The sequence below is a fragment of the Argopecten irradians genome, chromosome 3, assembly GCF_041381155.1.
Source record: "Argopecten irradians isolate NY chromosome 3, Ai_NY, whole genome shotgun sequence".
Lineage (NCBI taxonomy): Eukaryota > Metazoa > Mollusca > Bivalvia > Pectinida > Pectinidae > Argopecten > Argopecten irradians.
In genome coordinates this window covers 9,401,764-9,426,980 of record NC_091136.1, presented here as the reverse complement: position 1 = coordinate 9,426,980, position 25,217 = coordinate 9,401,764, and the positions used below count along the sequence as shown (strand labels likewise).

The 25,217-nt window shown below is 35.5% G+C and overlaps 1 protein-coding gene across 1 annotated transcript in view; it reads right to left on the bottom strand.

The window, feature by feature from the left end:
- Nucleotides 1–2,991, bottom strand: part of LOC138317504 (dynein axonemal heavy chain 8-like) — a 91,843-nt gene extending 88,852 nt beyond the window's left edge. Inside the window, 3 exon segments of the mRNA XM_069259230.1 lie at nt 565–699; nt 1,782–1,946; nt 2,944–2,991. Coding sequence (XP_069115331.1) covers nt 565–699; nt 1,782–1,931 — 285 coding nt within the window. The 5' untranslated portion in view covers nt 1,932–1,946; nt 2,944–2,991.
- Nucleotides 2,992–25,217: the final 22,226 nt, after the last annotated feature.

Below are 25,217 nucleotides of genomic sequence, written 5' to 3'. Positions count from 1 at the left end.
AGATAATCTAGTAAAGAACTCTGCTAAGAAAGCTAATTAAGTCTTATCAACAACTAAGAAGGTCTGGTGGCCAGTCTGGGTGCCAAGGTGTTGTGCTTCAATTGACAGTGAGTGTCTTGAGTGACTACTAGCTGCTTTCTGACAACACTGTCTGCAGAATGTATGTTTTGTAAAATTAATAAGATATACAAATTCTAAAGATGCTCCACCACTGACAAATGGTGTTTTTTCACTATCAAAAACAGGAACAGACGATTTAGTATTTTTATTCAGTTTCAAAAGTTACTTACTTTACACCATTACCACCATTGAAAAGTTTGAGCTTCTGATTTTACTTCATGTTAAAAATATGAAAAATAATTAATTGCATCCTGAAAAAATTCTGTGGTACTATATCCTATATGGAATGAAGTACTGATTGCACATGCACCAAAGGCGAAATAAATTATTTTATGTTATTTTTTGTGTTAATAAGGCATATATATACATGATTAAACACTAATTATTGTTCAAATGATGAATAATATTTATGCTCTGTCGGCGATGGAGCATCTTTAAACTTACTCTCTCATAATCCAGAACAAAGTCCTCAACCAGTGTGTAGTCCAGTTTCAAGTGATTGGACACTATTGTTAACACATATTTGTGGGTTGGCAGCAGTCTTGATCGCCTCACTTCTCTTAGATCCCGAGCCTTTTGCTGTATGTAATTCAACAGTATTTCTAAATGTATTCATTGGTACTAAAATTACTTTCTGTCCCATACAAAATGATATATATGCAGGGGTCGACACTAACATCAGCCCGGCAGCCCAGGGCTGCTTGTCAAAAAATAAAAAACTGGGCTGCCAGAAAGTCAAAGTGCAGTAGCCCTGCAGGCTGCCTGTTATATTTCACACATGTGCATGTTTAGTTCAGGAAGGAAAACTGTATGCTTTGAGATCTGCAAATTCAGTACTAAAATTCATTAGAATGCAGAAAATTTTTCCTGAGGGTGAATCCCTCAGACCCCTACATAATATACTGCTTGCTTCTTCGGCGCTATTAGTGCAAAGGACAATAACCCTGTAAATTGATGTTGAATCATACTGATTTTCAAATTTGTTCGAGATTGTCCAAGGTTAGTCTATACACAAAGTTTAATTAAGCTTACAAAAATTATCACATTCACTGCGTTCAATAGTAATTATTAGTGCAAAGGGCAATAACTCCATAAATTACCATTGAATCATTCTGATTCTCACACTCGTCCGAGATCTTTCCAATGTTAGTCTACACACAAAGTGTCATTAAGCTAGGTTAATATTTACTAAAGTTATCACGTTCACAAGGTCCAATAGTAATTATTAGTGCAATGGGCAGTAACTCAATAAATTATTGTCGAACCAAGCTGATTTTCAAACTCGTCCGAGATCTTTCAAATGTTAGTCTATATAAAAAGTTTCATTAAGCTTGTTTTATACTCACTAAATATATCGCGTTCACATGGTCCAATAGTAAATATTAGTGTAAAGGGCAATATGTTATAACTCTGTAAATCATTATCAAATCAAGCTGATTTTCGAACTTATCCAAGATCTTTCCAATGTTAGTCTATATACTATGTTTTATTAAGCTCAGTTTATATCTAGATGTCGCGTTCACAAGGAAATGCCGCGGACGAGACACGACGGCGAACAAAAGACTAACAAATTCAAAAGATTAAACAGCAAGTTCATTTTTTGATGGAAATATTACTCTTATCTTGTAGATTGTCAAGTTATTTAAATCAGTTGGTCATACTTGTCTTTCTTTGATTGATTCAGTGTTCATTAAAACACTTCCCATTGTACTTCTTCTTCTCCTACTAGTGCCTTGCACACCTGGGACTCCAACATTGAAGCTGGATCTTCTCTCAAACCCCACATGTCCTGGAGAATCTAAAAACGACATCTTTAAATCATCTGCCTACAAAAAAAACAAGACATTTATTATCTTGTGAGAAAAATCAATGGTAGAACTGATTGCAACATTATAATTATCTTTTCCTAAACAGGGAAGAGGGAATAAGTATTCCAAGCAGCAAGCATAAGCGATATATATAAACTATTGTATGCATCTTTATTCTGATCCAACCATATTATCATTTCTTCTACTTTCAAGCAGACAAGAATATGGTACGTATATTAACTAAACAATAGGAAGCATTTGGCATTTTCGCAGCATTTGCATTATATTATTGATTGAATATCTCCCAAAGTCTTTCAGGATATATTCTTCTGATGTTTCAGTCCCCAAAGATCAAAGAAATTATGATATTTTCAAATACAATTTATCAACAGCAAGTTGGCAATTGCAAATTTTGTCAAAAATTACATTTCTATTCAATTTCTTAGTAGATTTTTTTATATGGGGATCTCACTATACGTAACTATCAACAAAAAAGTCAAGTTAAATTAGACCCAAATATTGTTAGTATTTGTAGATGTAGTTGAAATAAGTTATTTAATATCAAATACGATTTATAATGATTTCTTTATTACTTTGGTACAGCGTCATGGAAATAGAAGAAGTGCAAAGTGAGAGAGAATGGGTTTGTGGCGATCAGTTCTCGTAGAGTACAAATTCTCGCCATCACATGCATGAAAGACGAATTTTTAGACACTGCTTTCGTAATACACGTGGATTTTGTTGAACATATTTTTTTTATCAAGCTGAGAATGTTCTATCATTGAAAAATACTAAACTATGCTACGTGTGCCGGAAATCTACAATTTGTATTTTGCGCGGAAGAAATCTTACGAGGCAGACGTCACTTCATGAATAAAACATTGCTATTCTTACATTATTTCATTGCAATAATGATCATTTGAGCTTTCAATTAATGCAATAAAAGATCATTTATCAGATTTTTTTATATGATTAGCATCTATTAAATCAAATCACAGTCATAACATGAAATTACCTATCTCTTATTTTGAACTGCAGCGTCCATCTTCAACATCAGTAGCTGCGATCTGTCAACTCGTATGTCAAAATATCAAAAGAAAGCCTGTAAGATTTATTTGAATTTTTCATTCACATGAAAGCAAAATTAAATCAAATGAGTGCATTAATGAAGGTTAAACACCTACAGAAAATATCATTATTATACTTTTTATTCATATAAGTTGGCACTATATTTTACACTGCGGAAGGACAAATCGTCACGCGTCCTGTTTCTGGGTAGACTGGTTCCCTTTCCTTAGTTCTCTACTCTCCGCCAGGCGGCGCTCCGGCGTAAGCAAGGGAGGTAACTGAGGCGGGAACCAGTCTAGTTTCTGGGGGGCCCTTACAGAGTCCAATAAAAAAGGAAAATTAGTGCCTAAAAAGGAAGTAAATTGACATTGACCATGAGCGTATTTGGTGATGAATTTTGTAATGCAATCTTGGCCGGGACGTAGGAAGTAGGGGGGGGGGGGGGGGGGGGCAATTGCCCCTCTCCCCCTCTCCATTTTCGCCGAGTGAAATGTTTTAGAAAGAAAAAAAGGGTCCTTCTACACATTTTTAGGTCATCTGCTCTGAAGGGTCAAGATGACCTATTGTCATCGTGCACCGTCCGTCGCCGTGCGCCGTGTGTAATCTTTTCCTTTACATCGCTACTAGTCAAAAAGTTCTTAATGGATTTTAACCAAAAGTGGGGTTGAAAAATCCGCCCACGCGCCGATTTTTTTAAAATTTTGCAGTGTTGAAGGTCTAGGTACATACTACTTTTTGTGTGTTTTCATTTATTTTGTATGTTTTAAAAGGGCATAAAGAGCCTGAAATGATGTTTTCTAAAATTACTTCGGGTATGTGGCAAGGGGACCCCTTGTGTACATTTTTTTAACATATTTTTTAAAATTATTTTTTTTGTAATAAAAAAAATCTTCATTCTTTATTTTTCATCAATTTATAACGATATTTACGAATTATTTTTACGACAAATTGATTTTGAAGAGAGAAAAAAAGCTCAAATTTTGCTCAGGATAAAAATTGAGGATATTGGGTTTGCTCTAAAATTATTACTGTACACTGATTTTCACTTATATCGGACTCTGGAATCACAAACTGGAAATGTAGAACTAGGTATACTAACAAAGAAGTGGTCCGTTGCTACATGCACTCTCTATTTTTAAGTCACTCAAAAACTGTTTTCCCGGATTTTAATTTTGAACCTAATTTACACATAGACAGAAAATGTCATGGGAGTATTTTTAATTGGGGGTAAAATTGTGGACAAAACCAGTAACAGGGTGATATGAGATGACAAAGAGCAATGTTTCGTTTTCGTTTTTTCCAAAAAGTTTTACTTTTTCGTAAAAAATATTATTCCAAACAAAATTTTCCGTTAAAGATCTAAAAGAAATGACTTAAATATAAAGTATACGATCTACTCATATGATTTATGAATATAAAATGTAGAATTATTTAACAAAGGCTAACTTTTTTTGGGTTGTTTGTGCAGGTAGTTTTAATGAAAATGACTACAAAGAATTCAGGCCCTTGGACCTTTTTTATGGTGGCTGATTACGGCCATCTCGTGTTGTTGTGTTGTCGCCTTGCCGTGTTGTCGCCTTGTCGTGTTGTCGAGTTGTCGACTTGTCGCCTTCCTGTTACACATGCGCAAACAATGGATAACACTCGCCATATTGGATTGCTAATGAAAATAATTGTGTGCATGTGTTTGTACCTAGATGAAGAAATTCGATAGCAATTTCTTTACCGAGAGTTGTCAAAGTATTTTTCTCTGAACTATGAATTTCAATAATTTGTTTATTATATGATAATCGTGTAATGATGGTCTGGTCACGCCGTCTGATTAGTAAGCAGTAATCGTCATCTGTTAATTTTAAGGTCACTTGAACCGCTAAGGCCTAATAGTTCGAAGGCCCGTTAATCCGAAAATTAGAAAATATTGCAATTTTATGGTGGCATATTTCTGCCATCGATTTGCCGACTTACGACTTAATAATGTCGACATCGTTAAGGCATTAAGTCGACATCATATCGGAATATGTCGACATAAACAGAAGAATATGTCGACTTACCACATGTACATGCCCACATAATGAATCCAAGATATTTATGTAGACAGTCGGTAACTCGGCGATTAATGTGTTTATGCTCGGGTGTGACACCGACTTGTCAGTTATTGATGTCGACATCCAAACTAAAAGATGTCGACATCTGGTCTTGAAAGTGGAAATCAAAGGCCACCCTTTCATAGGGCACTGTGTATATGCAGCAAAAGCCATACAGCAGAGATCGACGTTGATTTTGTTAATTCAAGTTTTTATTCATTTGATTTCAAAAAAAAAAAAAAAATGTGATCCTGCACATCCCGACCATGAAACTGTAGCCTGCGTGTACGTAGCTGTTAGCCTGAGCTAAGGAAGTGTACAACGAATTATTAATATATATAACCGTGGGTTGAAAATTCGTTTCAAAGCTGTGTGTGTGTTTTGTTGATTGGCATTCGTACCAAGTCCATGTATTACATACCGTACTATACTATATTAAAAGAATGAATGAAAATAAAAATAAAAAAAAATAAAATAAAAAAAGATTTTTTTATGTTGTATTTTCTTGTGAATCCCGAAAAAAACCAGTTACGTAATTTAAAAGCCATAAAGGTCACAGTACAGGTACACAATACACGTTGGGAAACCAGCTTTACTTGTTAGCTTGGCCTACATAAATATTTACATCCCTCGATCAGAGAAATACTATTTAAATCTCTGCCTCGATACACTTATATAAAGGCACAACGAATTTTTGTTACGGTCTTAATGGTCAGATTCAAACTTTGGGCTAAAAATCCTCCAGGGACGCGGTTTTTAAACTCCCAACTCGCGATACATCTGCATCTATTTTTCGTAGTAAAAAACATGCGTTCTTTGTAGTCAAACGTAGTAAAAAAAAGTCACGTGCTTATACCTCATTCATGCCATTGGCCGGAATATACAATTGTATTATGGGTAACTAGTGATCACGTGATTTTGTGTTTACTTCCAAATATGGAGATAGTTTGCTTGCCATTTCTTCGGAGAAATTGATTTATTTGAAAATATTTAGACTCCAAAATATTATTAATATTGCATGCTTATCATTTGACTTGCACATATGCACTGTTTTACTATAAATAATGAACTGAAATGAGTTGTAAAACTGCCATTTTCACGTTTTTTAAATAAATGATATAATACGAATTGACCATTTCAATAGGTCTAACCGTCTAATCTAAAATCAGCGAAGATCGGCTACTCCCGGCTAAATTCGTAGAATTCTAAATTTATATTTATATATATTATTACCTGCTTTAGGGCTCAGAACATATACATATAACACAGAGAAAATAAAAGGTATAAATACCAAAGAGAACAAATTCAGTTGACGTGTTACAATAGGTCACAGTAAAATGCAGCAAAAGAAAATAAGGGTACATATATATATAAAAAGTTAATCAACTTTTCCCCTAAATAAACCACCCAACAAGGTCTCGATTCACACTTGATCTAGAATAATTCACTTTCCCATGCATTTATTCAAGCCAAAATTAATGAGCTGCGTTACAACGGTCAAACATCCATTATAATTTTACAACGACAAATTTATTAGATTAATGTTTCCAAGTCATTGTCGAGTACATGAACGTTAGTCATCTGCCATGGCTGTATCTTATTTATCAATGTATTCACCCAATCAAAGACTACCTTCAAAGCCTTCATGTTCACAATGGTGGAAATGAAACACCACGATTCAACACTTCTTTGTGAGTAGCCAAACGTAGTAAAACAAGTCACGTCCCATTCATTGCCATTGCGACGTGAAATAAATAAAGGAATTGTGTATTAGTGGGGTAACTAGCAACATGAGTGTGATGTTTACCTTCCAAATAAGAGATCTGTCTACCTGACCTCCATAATTAAGGCCTTGTTTGCAAGTAAGACTCTTATTTTCTCTGTGTCATCATATGTACAACTGTATATTGATACATAAGCATGTAATAATATAGTATAAAAATATAAACTTGTATAAGTTCTACCGAATCTTAGCCTGTGAGTAGCCGAATCATCGCTTGATTTGATTAGACGTTAGACCTAAAAATTAATAATAACATCATTTATTTACAAGAACGTTGAAAATGACAGTTTTTTATTAACTCCAATTTCAGAATCATATATTTACTAGTAAAAATACATATTGTGCAAGTCAAAATGATATGCATGACAATAATATACCTCAAGCAAAACAAACACCATAATTGTGAAGTAAACAACACAATCGAACTTGATCACTATTTAACCCATAATACAATTGTCGTATATTCCGCCAATGACAATTTTTTTACTACCTGTTTATACAAAATATAGATGCAGATAAATCCCGAGTCTTTGTAGCAAAACTAGGCGTCCCGCTGGAGGATTATTTAGCCTAAAGTCGAATCTGGAGGCCATTAGCTCAAGATACTGTACAACAAAATTTCTGTTTCAGTGTATTACTTATAGACTTGAGTCCCATAGTGCGTATCATCGAGGGATGTAAATATTTATGTATATATTATATTGCGACCAATGCAAGCTAACCTAGTACAGCTGGTTTCCCAAATGGTATTTGCGTATTCTGTACTGCCGTATTTTGGCTTATTTTAAATTACTAACCTGTATTTTTCGTGATTCACAAAACTGAAATCTTGAAAAAATAATTGTAATAAAGTATAGAATCGGTATGTAAAACCACATGCTCTTGGTACGGATGCATACCCACAGAGAGTGCACACACACCATCTTCTTTATAACGCAACCCACTGGTTATACAGTATTAAATAAATGATTTATTCGCCAAGAGGAATGTGAAATTCGTTGTACTAAAACGCAGAGTCCTTTTGGCACTCTAACTTTCCTCTCATACACGCAGTAACAGCTGCAATGCCGGGATGTGCAGGATCACAATTTTTAAATTTTGTAAATCAAAAATATAAAAACTTTTCTGACAATTAGACAAAGATCAACAGTCGAACACTGCTGTATGGCGCCTTGCTGTACATATACCCAGTTGTCCCTATATGAAAGGATGGGCCATTGAATCACTTTCATGACACGAGAACGTGTCGTGACAATCTTAATAACTGTATATAAATTAACTACGATCAAAAACTGACAAGTCGGTGGTCACAACATCATTAAACACGATTTAATTCGAAACATTTCCCACATAATTATCTTGGAAAACGGTATGGTGTTGCAGGTTCATAGTATCTGGTAAGTAGAACGGACATACTCTTCTGATTATTTCTTCCGATATGACGGAGCTTCTAGTACCTAAATAATGTCGACATCATTAAGTCGTAAGTCGGCAAAATCGATCAGGCAGAAATTTGGCCACCAATATGCGTCTAACATGGTATCAAGCACTGACTTCACGTTACTATATTCAAGCATAGTGGCTATCTCATATGATTTGCGCATGAGTGCGACAGGAAGGCGACAAAGTCGACAAAACGCAAGTCGACCAACACGGACAAGTCGGACAACTCGACACAACACGACAAGTTCGACATTTTTATACAGCGAACAACACGATATTTCTGTACGCGCTAATTAGTCGTGTTTGAAATCACCTTGTCGTTGTTTGTCGACATTTTCGTTCTTGTCCCGTGTTGCTCGACTTGTCGCGGTTTCGAAAACGCACGACAAGTGGACATATACACAACACGACAATGAGCGACGAACACTGACAATGCTGCCACCAATATTATCCAGTGTCATAATATGAATTTCGACAGTAAAAACTGCGCAAACCCGAGATTTAACAGTTAAAATTTTCACTAGTCGCGTTTACGGATCGACAACAGACGGTCCAAAACACGTACAAGCTCGACACACGACAGTCAGACATTTTTCAAATCACGCCTTATTTAGCGCGTACCGGAATCTACGTGTTGTCGAAAGGTAAAATCCGAGGTTGTCCGTACTTTGTCCGCCATCCTGTTTACAAACTATGCGCAAACAAATGGATAACAACTCGCCATAGTGTACCTAGCGCTTAATGATAATAAACATGTGGTGCATGGATGTTGTCGTCTATAAGAACGAATTTGTTAGCAATACTCTTTACCGAGAGTTTTCAAAAGTCAAATTTCTCAGTAACTATGAATTTCAATAATTTGTTCTTATTAATATGATAAACGTGTATAATGTGTAATAATTTACAGTTAATCTTCCATCTGTTATTTTAATCGGGGACTTGAACCGCTAAGGCAAATAGTTCTAAAGTGCCCGTTCAATCCCGAAACACCTAGAAAATACTTGCATTTTTATGGTGGCATATATTTTTCTGTCCAACGATAGTTGCCGACTTACTGACTTAAGGATTGACCGACAGATTAAGTCGACATTTCCGAAATAAACAGAACGGAACTGTGCGGACTCGACACCGACTAAGTTTATATTGAACATCTAAACTCGACATCTGGTCTTGAAATTGGGAATTCAAAGGCGGGCACTTATTAGCAAGGCACCATTACAGCAGAGTGTTCGACGTTGATTTTGTTAGATTCAGAAAAGTTATAAACATATTAAAATTGTGATCTGCATCTATATACATCATTGTAAAACTGTTAGAGCTGAGAAGGAAGTAGAGTGCAAAGAGAGACTCATGCATTTGTACAACGAAATCGCATCCATCATTAGGCCGATCTGAATCATTAATAATCTATATATAACCTGAGGGTGAAAAAGTTTAAAAGACTGTAGTAGTTGCGTGCTTTGTCTGATTAGCGAGTCGTTACCAAGTCCATGCATGGAGTATTGTGGCGTATAAATACCGTACGTATACTATAGTTACACGTGCAAGATTTCATTTCTTTTGCCGAATCACTAAGCAAACCAGTTTACGTGAATTATAAACAGAGCCACGGTGCCGAGTATAAGATACACCTAGTACCCATTTGGAATACCAGCTTTAACTTGTTAGCGCTTGCCCTGCCCATATATACAAGCATACATAAATAATTTACTATCCCTCGATACACTAAATAAAGGCATCAACTCACGAATTTTTGTTACGGTCTTAATGGCCAGATTCAACCTTTGGGCTTAAAAATCCTCCGCGGGACGCGGTTTTAGCTCCAAACTCGGGATAAACATTGTATCTGCATCTATTTTTTTGTAGTTAAATACGTAGTAAAAAAAAGTCACGTGCTTATTACCTCAATTTCATGCCATTGCCCGGAATATACAATTGTATTTATGGGTAACTAGTGATCACGTGATTTTTGTGTTTACTTCCAAATATGGTGATAGTTTGCTCTTGCCATTTCTTCGGAGAAATTGATTTATTTGAAAATATTTAGACTCCAAAATGTTAATAATATTGCATATCATTTTGACTTGCACATATGTATTATTTTACTATAAATAATGAACTGAAATGAGTTATAAAACTGTCATTTCCACGTTTTTGTAAATAAATGATATAATGCAAATTGACCAATTCAATAGGTCTAACCGTCTAATCTAGGATCAGCGAAGATCGGCTACTCCCGGCTAAATTCGTAGAATTCTAAATTTATATTTATATGTATTATTACCTGCTTTAGGGTTCAGAACATATACATATAACACAAAGAAAATAAGATCTTCTTCAAAAGGCCTAATTATGTATAAATACCAGATCAGAGAAATCACTCTATTTGGAAGCAAACACACACTCATGTGATCACTAGTTACCCACTAATACAATTCCATATTTATTTCGGCCAATGGCATGAATGAGGTATAATCACGTGACTTGTTTTACTACGTTTTACTACAAAGAACGCGTGTTTTGTACCAGTATTGGGGAAATCCTCCGCGGATCGTGGTTTCATTTCCACCATTTGAAACAGAATGCTTAGAGTAGACTTTGATTGTGAAACATTGATAAATTGAAGATTACATGTTGTGCCATGGCAGATGTCAGAGTTCATGTATATATACTCGACAATTACTTCATCTAATAAATTTGTGTTAATGTACCAGGCTAAATTTTGGTTGAATAATGCATGGGAAGTGAATTAATCCAGAGATTTAAATAGTAAATTAATCTTAACTTTTCCACTTTGTGGAAAATTCTTCAAAACGGATTTATCTCCCTTGATTAAAACTTGAATTTTTTTCATTTTTTTTTTAAATTCAATAATGAATGCAAATCAAATATATTAATCAAATATGTGTATTAATTTAATTTGAAACATGTTTGTTTTGCTGAAAATTTGCAAAAAAATTTAATATCAATACAAAATATTCATGATTGTAATTTGATTGTTGTTGTTTTTGTACTTGCTGTAAAATGAGAAAAAACGTGTTGTGGAGAAGAAGTTTGTTAAAATTTGAATTGTTTACAAATGGATGAGAGTTGAGAATGAGCAGAAGGCAATAAGGATATATATGTCTAACAGTCACCTGAATTCCGATATGCACAGTTATGAATAATGTTTTGCTTTTAAACAAACAAATAAATATGTCTCAGCCCTGTGACTTGGCACATAGGTCAAGATCGTTGATTTGAACAAACTTTGTATTCCTTCATCCCAGCATGCTATGGCCCAATAACATGTCCATGTATGAGGTTCTTGGTTATTAAGAAAATTGTAAATTGTTTACAACAGACACTGGATATTGCCGGCCAAAAGACAATTGCAATAGGTCACACAGGGGGAGATTAATTCAACACACAACCATATATACTTTATATTCTTTTTCTGATAAATCATTACATATAATCCTTGTACACATCCATATCAATGGCGACGCTAACAGGAAATTAATGAATATGCAAAATGGCGTGCGAGCGTCGAAGGGTCGAGATTTTGGTGTTTGGAGGTCCGGGGGTCTCTCCTGGAATTTTTTTTTTACGATTTAGAATGGCTGAGATCATTTTTACGATGTATTTTGATGATTTTGCGAACGCCGAATGCGCGAGATTTTGGTGTTTTGGGGGTCTGGGGATCTCCCCCGGGAAAAATTACGATTTTGATGATTTTGCGAGCGCCGAATGCGCGAGACTTTGGTGTTCTGGGGGGCCGGGGGTCTCCCCCGCGAAAAATATTACGATTTGGAATGGCCAATATGAGTTTTACGGTGTATTTTGAGGATTTTAATGCGTTCTTAACGTGGTTTGTTTGTTTGTTTGTTTGATTTATTAACGTCCTATTAACAGCTATTTTTCGATTTACATTTACCTGCATTTAGAAATTATAATTGTGAATGTCGTCATATCATTATGCAACCCTGCTCGATCTGAACATACGACTTCACACCATCAGCACATTGTTGTTTAACTAAAAAAAAATAATGAATTGATTTAATTGTCTTGTTTAGACATATAAACAATATAATATTTTAAGAAAAATTTTTGAAATAGTAGAATCCCTTGATTGACATTTTTAGTCTAGTTCATGTGTATTTAATATTTATCATTAAAGGTTTGAACATTACGTGCTTGAACTTTTAGGAAATGCGTCGCAAAGCGGCAAAATTTTCTAAAATGAAGTACGAAAAATGTGCAGGAGGACCCTTTTCTTCTTACGCCCCTGCAGTTGCACATTTAAAAAGTTTAATGAACTTGGTACCCACTACTGCTGATGTAAATCATGCCAATAAAAGATGGATCTTTTCTCTATTTCTGTTATTCTTTACCTTTTTCTTTCCTCTTGGAAATGTTTTATAACATGGGAAAACTAAAAATGAAGTCTATATAGCAGGAATAACAAAACACATAGCCACCTGTCAGCCATGCATGTTTTTTTCTCTGATTGGTCACCCGAGTTCGGATAAAGAATGAAACAAATACATACACTGTATATAAGCACCATATATTTGGCCTATCAGGCCCATGAAATCAGCCAGTGATGATACCCATTTAACCTTTTAATATATGAAGAGTATTTGATTCAATTGCATCTGTTTCCTATGAAAATTGAGCAAATAATGCTCATAAATGTGTTTCCCTATATAAACTATGGAACAGATCCTATCCCCTGGGGAAAATTCCGAGACCCCAGGGCCATGAAATTCACAATATTGGTAGAGGGCCTTGAGACCTTTCAATCTATGAAGAGTTATTCTGACAAACAAAATGATACATTTTCGTATGGAACCTACCGAAGCATAATGAGTTAGGTCCTAGGTCCCAATTTACCAGGCGGGAAGCTGCCATGTAAGCACATAAACCCGTGTTTCTTAGTAAATGTGTACATACATGTATGTATTAGATTCCCAAAAAGCTAAGTGGGCTATGCGGAAGCTTATACCATTTGTTTTGGAAATAATATGGAAAATAAACTATGATATGATAGTATTGCTAACAATTTCAAATGGTGGAAATGAAAACCACGATCCGCGGAGGATTTCCCCCATCCCCATTATGGTTTTTGAAGGTACAAAACACGCGTTCTTTGTAGTAAAACGTAGTAAAACAAGTCACGTGATTATACCTCATTCATGCCATTGGCTGAAAAAAATATGGAATTGTATTAGTGGGTAACTAGTGATCACATGAGTGTGTGTTTACGTCCAAATAGAGTGATTTCTCTGACCTGGTATTTATACATAATTAATAGGCCTTTTGAAGAAGATCTTATTTTCTCTGTGTTATGTGTATATGTTCTGAACCCTAAAGCAGGTAATAATACATAGAAATATAAATTCAGAATTCTTCGAATTTAGCCGGGAGTAGCCGATCTTCGCTGATCCTTGATTAGACGGTTAGACCTATTGAATTATTATATCATTTATTTACAAAACGTGAAAATGACAGTTTTATAACTCATTTCAGATCATTATTTATAGTAAAATAATACATATGTGCAAGTCAAAATGATATGCATGCAATATTAATAGCATTTTGGAGTCTAAATATTTTCAAATAAATCAATTTCCCCGAAGAAATGGCAAGCAAACTATCACCATATTTGGAAGTAAACACAAAATCACGTGATCACTAGTTACCCATAATACAATTGTATATTCCGGCCAATGGCATGAATGTGGTACAAGCACGTGACCTTTTTTTTTTACTACGTTTGACTACAAAGAATGCATGTTTTTACTACGAAAACTAGATGCAGATGTATCGCGAGTTGAGAGTTTAAAACCGCGTCCCTGGAGGATTATTAGCCCAAAGGTTGTATCTGACCATTGAGACCGAAACAAAAATTCGTTGTGCCTTTATATACAAGTGTATATGTAAGTGTATCGAGGGATGTAAATATTTATGTATTATATTCATTCTTTTAATATAGTATAGTACAGTATGTACTACATGGACTTGGTACGAATGGCAATCAACAAAACACACACACAGCTTTGAAACGAATTTTCAACACACGGTTATACCTTAGCTCGGGCTAACAGCTACGTACACGCAGGCTACAGTTTCATGGCCGGGATGTGCAGGATCACAATTTTTGTTGTTTTTTTAAATCAAATAAATAAAAACTTTAATTAACAATCAACGTCGATCTCTGCTGTATGGCTTTTGCTGCATATACACAGTGCTTTATGAAAGGATGGCCTTTGATTTCCACTTTCATGACCAGATGTCGACATCTTTTAGTTTAGATGTCGACATCAATAACTGACAAGTCGGTGTCACACCCGAGCATAAACACATTAATCGCCGAGTTACCGACTGTCTACATAGATATCTTGGAATCATTATGTGGGCATGTACATGTGGTAAGTCGACATATTCTTCTGTTTATGTCGACATCTATCGATATGATGTCGACTTAATGCCTTAACGATGTCGACATTATTAAGTCGTAAGTCGGCAAATCGATGGCAGACATATGCCACCATAATACTATGGTACAAGCACTGACTTCAGTTTTCTATATTTGCGCATGTGTAACAGGAAGGCGACAAGTCGACAACTCGACAACACGACAACTCGACAACACGACAAGTCGACATTTTACCGCGACTACACGAGATTCTTTACGCGCTAATTAACGTGTTTGAAATGTCGACTTGTCGTGTTGTCGACTTGTCGTCTTGTCGTGTTGTCGACTTGTCGCAGTTCGAAAACGCGACAAGTGGACATTTTAACTATTAAATCTCGGGTTGTCGCAGTTTGAGACCGCGACAACTCGACAAGGCGACAACACGACAAGGCGACAACACAACAACACGAGATGGCCGTAATCAGCCACCATAGAGGTGAGATATTGTCCCTGACAGCCGACCCTCATCCTGCCCTCATCACGCCCCAACCAACAATGACTGTCATATGTGTAAGCAAAAATGAGTCTGCGTTTGTTTGTTTAATTAAATTAACGTCCTATTAACAGCCAGTGTCATGTAAGGATTGATTTGTTCGCTTTATTAATTATAACGTCCTATTAATAGCCGGGGTCATGTAAGGATGGCCTCTTATGTATGCAGTGTGTAGCGTGTGTGAAGTGCGTGGTGCGTGTTACGAGAGACTGTGGTGTATTCGTGTTGTATCTTCTAGTGCCATATCACTTACGCATACCGCCGAAGACACCAAATAACGGACGAACCAGTCGTCCCACTCCCTTAATACTAAGCGCTAAACAGGAACAGACACTACCACTTTTATAGACTATGATGTGTCTCGGCCACGGGCAGAATCCTCACAGGGGCTAGCACTCAACTAAATAGGCCAAAAGTGAGGCGGGGTCAAGAGAGATGTTATGAAGAATAAAATAAGTTAGGAAGAAAGAAAAGAAAAGATCCTAAATTAAGTCGCCTTTAACGATCATTCATTATACCCCAAGTTGGATATGCAGCATCCTTGATACTCTAGGGGTTCCGATCACCTACGATCTCTACACCCATGATATAGTCTAAGTGTGTAGAGATCGTAAGTGATTGGAACCCCTGAAGTATCGAGGATGGATAAGCAGTGACAGTGTGTCAATAGTCGTGGTTACATTATTGTGAAATCATGCTTGCCTAGTTACTCTGTTAGACAATGTTGTCGATACGTATACGATTTAGACATGAACATACATACAGCATATTGTTTGGCCTAGCGATGCCTTAATTAATCAAAGAGTTTACCACATCTGTATCCAGACTCGTATGTGGTGGAATTTGTCAGTTGCCTATCATATCTTTTTTTTTATTATATTCCATATCAATGAAAAGACACATAAAAAGCAAGCAATGACCCTCGCAACGTGCTACGACTTTGATGAGAGTGACTCGTCGACAACTGCATCTGTCGAAACTAGGTCTGCGCCTGTTGATACTTCTGACCCCATTCTCCATTCTCCTGTCGTGACAAAGATAACTAAAGCCTCTACCTACACACCCACTATTACCCTCACATCAGTGTCTCTACCAACTGATTCACCTCCCTTCTTGACCCTTACTGTCCGTGCTATTCTCCTAGCCAACCAGACCATTCACTAATACCTTCAACCTCTTCGTTCACACCCTCTTTTTGCCTCGCATCTGTATCGTTACCAACATCTTCATTGCCCTACCACAACACTTCGTTTCACCCATACATTCATCACACCGATCCTTACCACATTCTACAGCATCTTACTACCCTCACTCCTATTCCAATTTTCTTCACTTCCGTTCTGGACCTCCTCCTCCCAATACTATTCATTTAACCAACTAGACTATGTAATAACTGCGGCCTCTTCGTACTTATCCTCATCCTCTCCTACCCCAACCTATGTTCCTTTTCCAGCTTCGTCACTTCCTTTCTCCACCTCCTCTTTCTCTTCATACTATTCATTTAACCAACTAGACCTTTCACTTATAACCACAGCCGTTTCGCACGCACCCTCTGCTATTCCAGCTGTTTCAGCTTCACCACTCCCTTTCCGAGCCTACCTCTTTAGTAAAACTCAGACACTGTCGCCATCTTGGATAGACCTGAACATTGAAGACATTCATTCACCAGTCCGAAGTGAGAGACGGTTACTCATGGGAAGGATGTTGGATGTCCTTAACAGGAGGCAGGATCAAATGGAAATGACATTGGGAAGAATAGCAATAGAAAAACAACTTCTTCTCTGAAACTAGTAATGGGGCGGAGCCAAAGGGGTCGATTTGCCTAATTCCATTTAAACAACTTTTTCTCTGAAACTAGTAAAGGATGGAGTCCAAGGGTCGATTTGCCTATTTCCATTTAAACAACTTCTTCTCTGAAACAAGTAATGGGACAATGTCAAAGGGGTCGATGTGCCTATTTCCATTTAAAGAACATCTTTTCTTAGACTAGTAATTTGGCGGAGCCAAAGATGTAAATGTGCATATATCCATTTAAACAACTTTTTCTCTGAAACTAGTAAAGGGGTGGAGTCAAAGGGTCGATTTGCCTATTTCCATTTAAACAACTTTTTCTCTGAAACTAGTAAAGGATGGAGTCCAAGGGTCGATTTGCCTATTTCCATTTAAACAACTTCTTCTCTGAAACAAGTAATGGGACAATGTCAAAGGGGTCGATGTGCCTATTTCCATTTAAAGAACATCTTTTCTTAGACTAGTAATTTGGCGGAGCCAAAGATGTAAATGTGCATATATCCATTTAAACAACTTTTTCTCTGAAACTAGTAAAGGGGTGGAGTCAAAGGGTCGATTTGCCTATTTCCATTTAAACAACTTCTTCTCTGAAACTAGTAAAGGGGTGGAGTCCAAGGGTCGATTTGCCTATTTCCATTTAAACAACTTCTTCTCTGAAACAAGTAATGGGACAATGTCAAAGGGGTCGATGTGCCTATTTCCATTTAAAGAACATCTTTTCTTAGACTAGTAATTTGGCGGAGCCAAAGGTGTAAATGTGCATATATCCATTTAAACAACTTTTTCTCTAAAAACTAGTAAAGGGGTGGAGTCAAAGGGTCGATTTGCCTATTTCCATTTAAACAACTTCTTCTCTGAAACTAGTAAAGGGGTGGAGTCCAAGGGTCGATTTGCCTATTTCCATTTAAACAACTTCTTCTCTGAAACAAGTAATGGGACAATGTCAAAGGGGTCGATGTGCCTATTTCCATTTAAAGAACATCTTTTCTTAGACTAGTAATTTGGCGGAGCCAAAGGTGTAAATGTGCATATATCCATTTAAACAACTTTTTCTCTGAAACTAGTAAAGGGGTGGAGTCAAAGGGTCGATTTGCCTATTTCCATTTAAACAACTTCTTCTCTGAAACAAGTAATGGGGTGGAGTCAAAGGGTCGATGTGCCTATTTCCATTCAAACAACTTCTTCTCTGAAACTAGTAATGGGGTGGGAATGGTACAATTGGTGTGCTGACCCCCAAGGAGCCTGAGGGACGGAGTCAAAGATGTTAATTTAAACAACTTCTTCTCTGAAACTAAGCATGATATAGCTCTCATATTCCTATGGCAGTATCCAATCGGGTGGGCATCGAAATTGTACAAATGGTTGGGTTGACTCCAGAAATGGTCAGGCTTACCCTAAGGGCCTAAGGGTCAGGGCAATAAAGGAGCCAATTTTGTAATTTTCATTTAAACGACTTTTCTCTGAAACGAAGCATTAGTTTATCACTAAAGTAACCAGATGACCGATCCAGGACCTCTGGGCCCCTTGTTTAAATTCCTCTATTGACTTTTCGTGAATATTTTATTTGAAAAAAAATAACCTTAACATTGAGTAGTTCTACAGAGGATGAAATATTTTTGTCAAATGTATCATACATTTTCATCTGTCGTCCTTTGACTTTGCGTGTCTTTCGTTTTAAGCTTGTAAAAGCCATCTTGTGTCTTGGAACACCAAGGACCGTAGGTTGATCGTAATAAACGGATATGACTTCAGGTTTCCATTTCCGGACTTCCAAAACTGCACGTGTATATTTCAGTATCATTAATTTTAGATAAATCATCTACGTTTAGGTTATTTTTTACTTTAATTTTACATTATATTCAAGACTTTGACGGATCGACATAGATGTTTTAACTTTACAAGACTTTTTATAGTTACACTGATGTGCATAACTTATTCTTATTTCATTTATTTATTCCGTAGGCTACGACCTACAGGTGAAAATAACATCAAGGGAATGCAATGCAAAATACATTACCATACATTAGAGGAGAGTGAATAACCTAATGACATAATGTAAACGGAGTACTATTGTAATACGTATTATATAATAAATTTGGTTACCCGCAATGTACTTTTAGATTAATTTCCTCTTTTTGAAGCAAAATATAGACATTTACCTAAATCGGTCAATAGTTGTGCAATATGGATACCGGATACCACGATGCCGAAGAAGCTGAAACAGATGGTCTTTCATAATAGTATTTTTTTGATAAATTTAATACCTTAAATCATTGTAAATAGGACATACAAGAATATCTCCAGAAATGATTTGTTCCATAAATTCTACTTCTCAGAATATTACGTGGTCTACCAGTTTCAATGTTTAGTTTGTGACTTACCGATCTAAAATTTACTAAACAAATATTTGTGTTTAGCCTCAAGATAGCGCGATGATACCTAGGCCTTATATCATATACATCAATGATGATACCTAGGCCTTATATCATATACACCAATGATGATACCTAGGCCTTATATCATATACATAAATGATGATACCTAGGTCTTATACTATACCTAGGCCTTATATCATATACATCAATGATGATACCTAGGCCTTATATCATATACACCAATGATGATACCTAGGTCTTATATCATATACACCAATGATGATACCTAGGTCTTATATCATATACATCAATGATGATACCTAGGTCTTATATCATATACACCAATGATGATACCTAGGCCTTATATCATATACACCAATGATGATACCTAGGCCTTATATCATATACACCAATGATGATACCTAGGTCTTATATCATATACATCAATGATGATACCTAGGTCTTATATCATATACACCAATGATGATACCTAGGTCTTATATCATATACATCAATGATGATACCTAGGCCTTATATCATATACATCAATGATGATACCTAGGTCTTATATCATATACGTCAATGATGATACCTAGGCCTTATATCATATACACCAATGATGATACCTATGTCTTATATCATATACACCAATGATGATACCTAGGCCTTATATCATATACACCAATGATGATACCTAGGTCTTATATCATATACACCAATGATGATACCTAGGTCTTATATCATATACACCAATGATGATACCTAGGCCTTATATCATATACACCAATGATGATACCTAGGTCTTATATCATATACACCAATGATGATACCTAGGCCTTATATCATATACACCAATGATGATACCTAGGCCTTATATCATATACGTCAATGATGATACCTAGGCCTTATATCATATACATCAATGATGATACCTAGGCCTTATATCATATACACCAATGATGATACCTAGGCCTTATATCATATACACCAATGATGATACCTAGGCCTTATATCATATACGTCAATGATGATACCTAGGTCTTATATCATATACATCAATGATGATACCTAGGTCTTATATCATATACACCAATGATGATACCTAGGTCTTATATCATATACACCAATGATGATACCTAGGTCTTATATCATATACACCAATGATGATACCTAGGCCTTATATCATATACACCAATGATGATACCTAGGCCTTATATCATATACATCCAATGATGATACCTAGGCCTTATATCATATACACCAATGATGATACCTAGGCCTTATATCATATACACCAATGATGATACCTAGGCCTTATATCATATACACCAATGATGATACCTAGGCCTTATATCATATACACCAATGATGATACCTAGGCCTTATATCATATACACCAATGATGATACCTAGGTCTTATATCATATACACCAATGATGATACCTAGGCCTTATATCATATACATCAATGATGATACCTAGGCCTTATATCATATACACCAATGATGATACCTAGGTCTTATATCATATACACCAATGATGATACCTAGGCCTTATATCATATACACCAATGATGATACCTAGGCCTTATATCATATACACCAATGATGATACCTAGGTCTTATATCATATACATCAATGATGATACCTAGGCCTTATATCATATACACCAATGATGATACCTAGGCCTTATATCATATACATCAATGATGATACCTAGGCCTTATATCATATATCACAATGATGATCCTAGGCCTTATAATCATATACACAATGATGATACCTAGGCCTTATATCATATACACCAATGATGATACCTAGGCCTTATATCATATACACCAATGATGATACCTAGGCCTTATATCATATATACCAATGATGATACCTAGGCCTTATATCATATACACCAATGATGATACCTAGGCCTTATATCATATACACCAATGATGATACCTAGGTCTTATATCATATACATCAATGATTATACCTAGGCCTTATATCATATACATCAATGTAATACCTAGGTCTTATATCATATACGTCAATGATGATACCTAGGCCTTATATCATATACACCAATGATGATACCTAGGCCTTATATCATATACACCAATGATGATACCTAGGCCTTATATCATATACGTCAATGATGATACCTAGGCCTTATATCATATACACCAATGATGATACCTAGGCCTTATATCATATACATCAATGATGATACCTAGGTCTTATATCATATACACCAATGATGATACCTAGGCCTTATATCATATACACCAATGATGATACCTAGGCCTTATATCATATACACCAATGATGATACCTAGGCCTTATATCATATACACCAATGATGATACCTAGGCCTTATATCATATACACCAATGATGATACCTAGGCCTTATATCATATACATCAATGATGATACCTAGGCCTTATATCATATACACCAATGATGATACCTAGGCCTTATATCATATACACCAATGATGATACCTAGGCCTTATATCATATACACCAATGATGATACCTAGGTCTTATATCATATACATCAATGATGATACCTAGGCCTTATATCATATACACCAATGATGATACCTAGGCCTTATATCATATACACCAATGATGATACCTAGGCCTTATTCATATACAACCAATGTATATCATATCATATACACCAATGATGATACCTAGGCCTTATATCATATACACAATGATGATACCTAGGCCTTATATCATATACACCAATGATGATACCTAGGCCTTATATCATATACATCAATGATGATACCTAGGCCTTATATCATATACACCAATGATGATACCTAGGCCTTATATCATATACACCAATGATGATACCTAGGCCTTATATCATATACACCAATGATGATACCTAGGCCTTATATCATATACACCAATGATGATACCTAGGCCTTATATCATATACACCAATGATGATACCTAGGCCTTATATCATATACACCAATGATGATACCTAGGCCTTATATCATATACACCAATGATGATACCTAGGCCTTATATCATATACACCAATGATGATACCTAGGCCTTATATCATATACACCAATGATGATACCTAGGTCTTATATCATATACATCAATGATGATACCTAGGCCTTATATCATATACACCAATGATGATACCTAGGCCTTATATCATATACACAATGATGATACCTAGGTCTTATATCATATACATCAATGATGATACCTAGGCCTTATATCATATACATAAATGATGATACCTAGGCCTTAATCATATACACAATGATGATACCTAGGTCTTATATCATATACACCAATGATGATACCTAGGCCTTATATCATATACACCAATGATGATACCTAGGCCTTATATCATATGATGACCTAGCCTTATATGATATACACAATGATGATTACCTAGGCCTTATATCATATACATGATGATACCTAGGTCTTATATCATATACATCAATGATGATACCTAGGCCTTATATCATATACATCAATGTGATACCTAGGTCTTATATCATATACATCAATGATGATACCTAGGTCTTATATCATATACATCAATGATGATACCTAGGCCTTATATCATATACACCAATGATGATACCTAGGTCTTATATCATATACACCAATGATGATACCTAGGCCTTATATCATATACACCAATGATGATACCTAGGCCTTATATCATATACACCAATGATGATACCTAGGTCTTATATCATATACACCAATGATGATACCTAGGCCTTATATCATATACACCAATGATGATACCTAGGCCTTATATCATATACACCAATGATGATACCTAGGCCTTATATCATATACACCAATGATGATACCTAGGCCTTATATCATATACACCAATGATGATACCTAGGCCTTATATCATATACACCAATGATGATACCTAGGCCTTATATCATATACACCAATGATGATACCTAGGCCTTATATCATATACACCAATGATGATACCTAGGCCTTATATCATATACACCAATGATGATACCTAGGCCTTATATCATATACACCAATGATGATACCTAGGCCTTATATCATATACACCAATGATGATACCTAGGCCTTATATCATATACACCAATGATGATACCTAGGCCTTATATCATATACACCAATGATGATACCTAGGCCTTATATCATATACACCAATGATGATACCTAGGCCTTATATCATATACGTCAATGATGATACCTAGGCCTTATATCATATACGTCAATGATGATAACTAGGCCTTATATCATATACACCAATGATGATACCTAGGCCTTATATCATATACGTCTATGATGATACCTAGGCCTTATATCATATACACCAATGATGATACCTAGGCCTTATATCATATACGTCAATGATGATACCTAGGCCTTATATCATATACACCAATGATGATACCTAGGCCTTATATCATATACGTCAATGATGATACCTAGGCCTTATATCATATACACCAATGATGATACCTAGGCCTTATATCATATACGTCAATGATGATACCTAGGCCTTATATCATATACACCAATGATGATACCTAGGTCTTATATCATATAAATCAATGATGATACCTAGGCCTTATATCATATACACCAATGATGTTACCTAGGCCTTATATCATAGACGTCTATGATGATACCAAACAAGCTTTAATAATTGGTAAAGAAATGTTTACTGGCAAAGACAAGCCAAATATATAATAAAGCCCTAATAATTCTAGTAGTTAATATCAATGCACTCATCTACATATTAATCTTTCAAGTCATGCTCAACTTGATTTGTTTTCAACTTTATACAAAAACAAGAAGCATTAAATGTATATAGACTTATTGTATGCAAAATTAATCAGAAATCAATGAAGTATCTATTATAACTTTGAGACTCCTTTTTGTTGTTCTAAATTTTTAAATTAAAGATTAACGTGCACGTTACTTTTTCTATACACGATCATTCCCTTCACTGTGTGATGTGATACAAAGGGGTCTATTCAGACCATCAGTTTATCAGTGTATCGGACACAAGTTATTGAACTAATATGAAGCCCTCTAGAGGGAGGGAGAGAGAGATGGAGAGAGAGAGAGAGAGAGAGAGAGAGAGAGAGAGAGTGGTGGGGGATATGAGCTGAGGAGGGGTTATAATCTTTTAGTATCGAGGAAACATTTTTAAGTACAATTATATAAGATGATTTGTAATATTGACTTTTAATTTATCAGGATATATATCACAAGATTATGGTTTATCCAGAGATTTAAATCTAAACATGTAAGAGAAAAGTTTTTCGATAAATCTCCAGCAAATAAATATAACACTTTGGTGAATTGGTTGTAGTTTTACTCTCTATCTTTAAAAACATTTAAAAATCAATTTTTCCATCAAAACATATAAATACTTTTTTTTTTATTTGCAATGTTTTACATTTTAATGATGTCGTGCATAATGTTAAAAAGTTACACTGTTTAGACATTTAAAAATGTTTAACATTATTGTAACGGCGTGCGGGATTTATTATAAATTCAATATCTGACAAAACGTGCAATCGACTCAAAATTAAAATTATCTTTTTAATACTATAATAAATATTATATGTTGTGCATCAAACCATGTATACCGCCTTATACAGTAAAATTAAAAGGAATATAATATATAATATTCGCATCGGCGATTTTTTAAATATTTTTTACATCATAAAATTTACGGATTCGGAATCGTATAACATCGCATGGTTAGCAAAGCGTGACCGCGTGGAAAATGGGTCA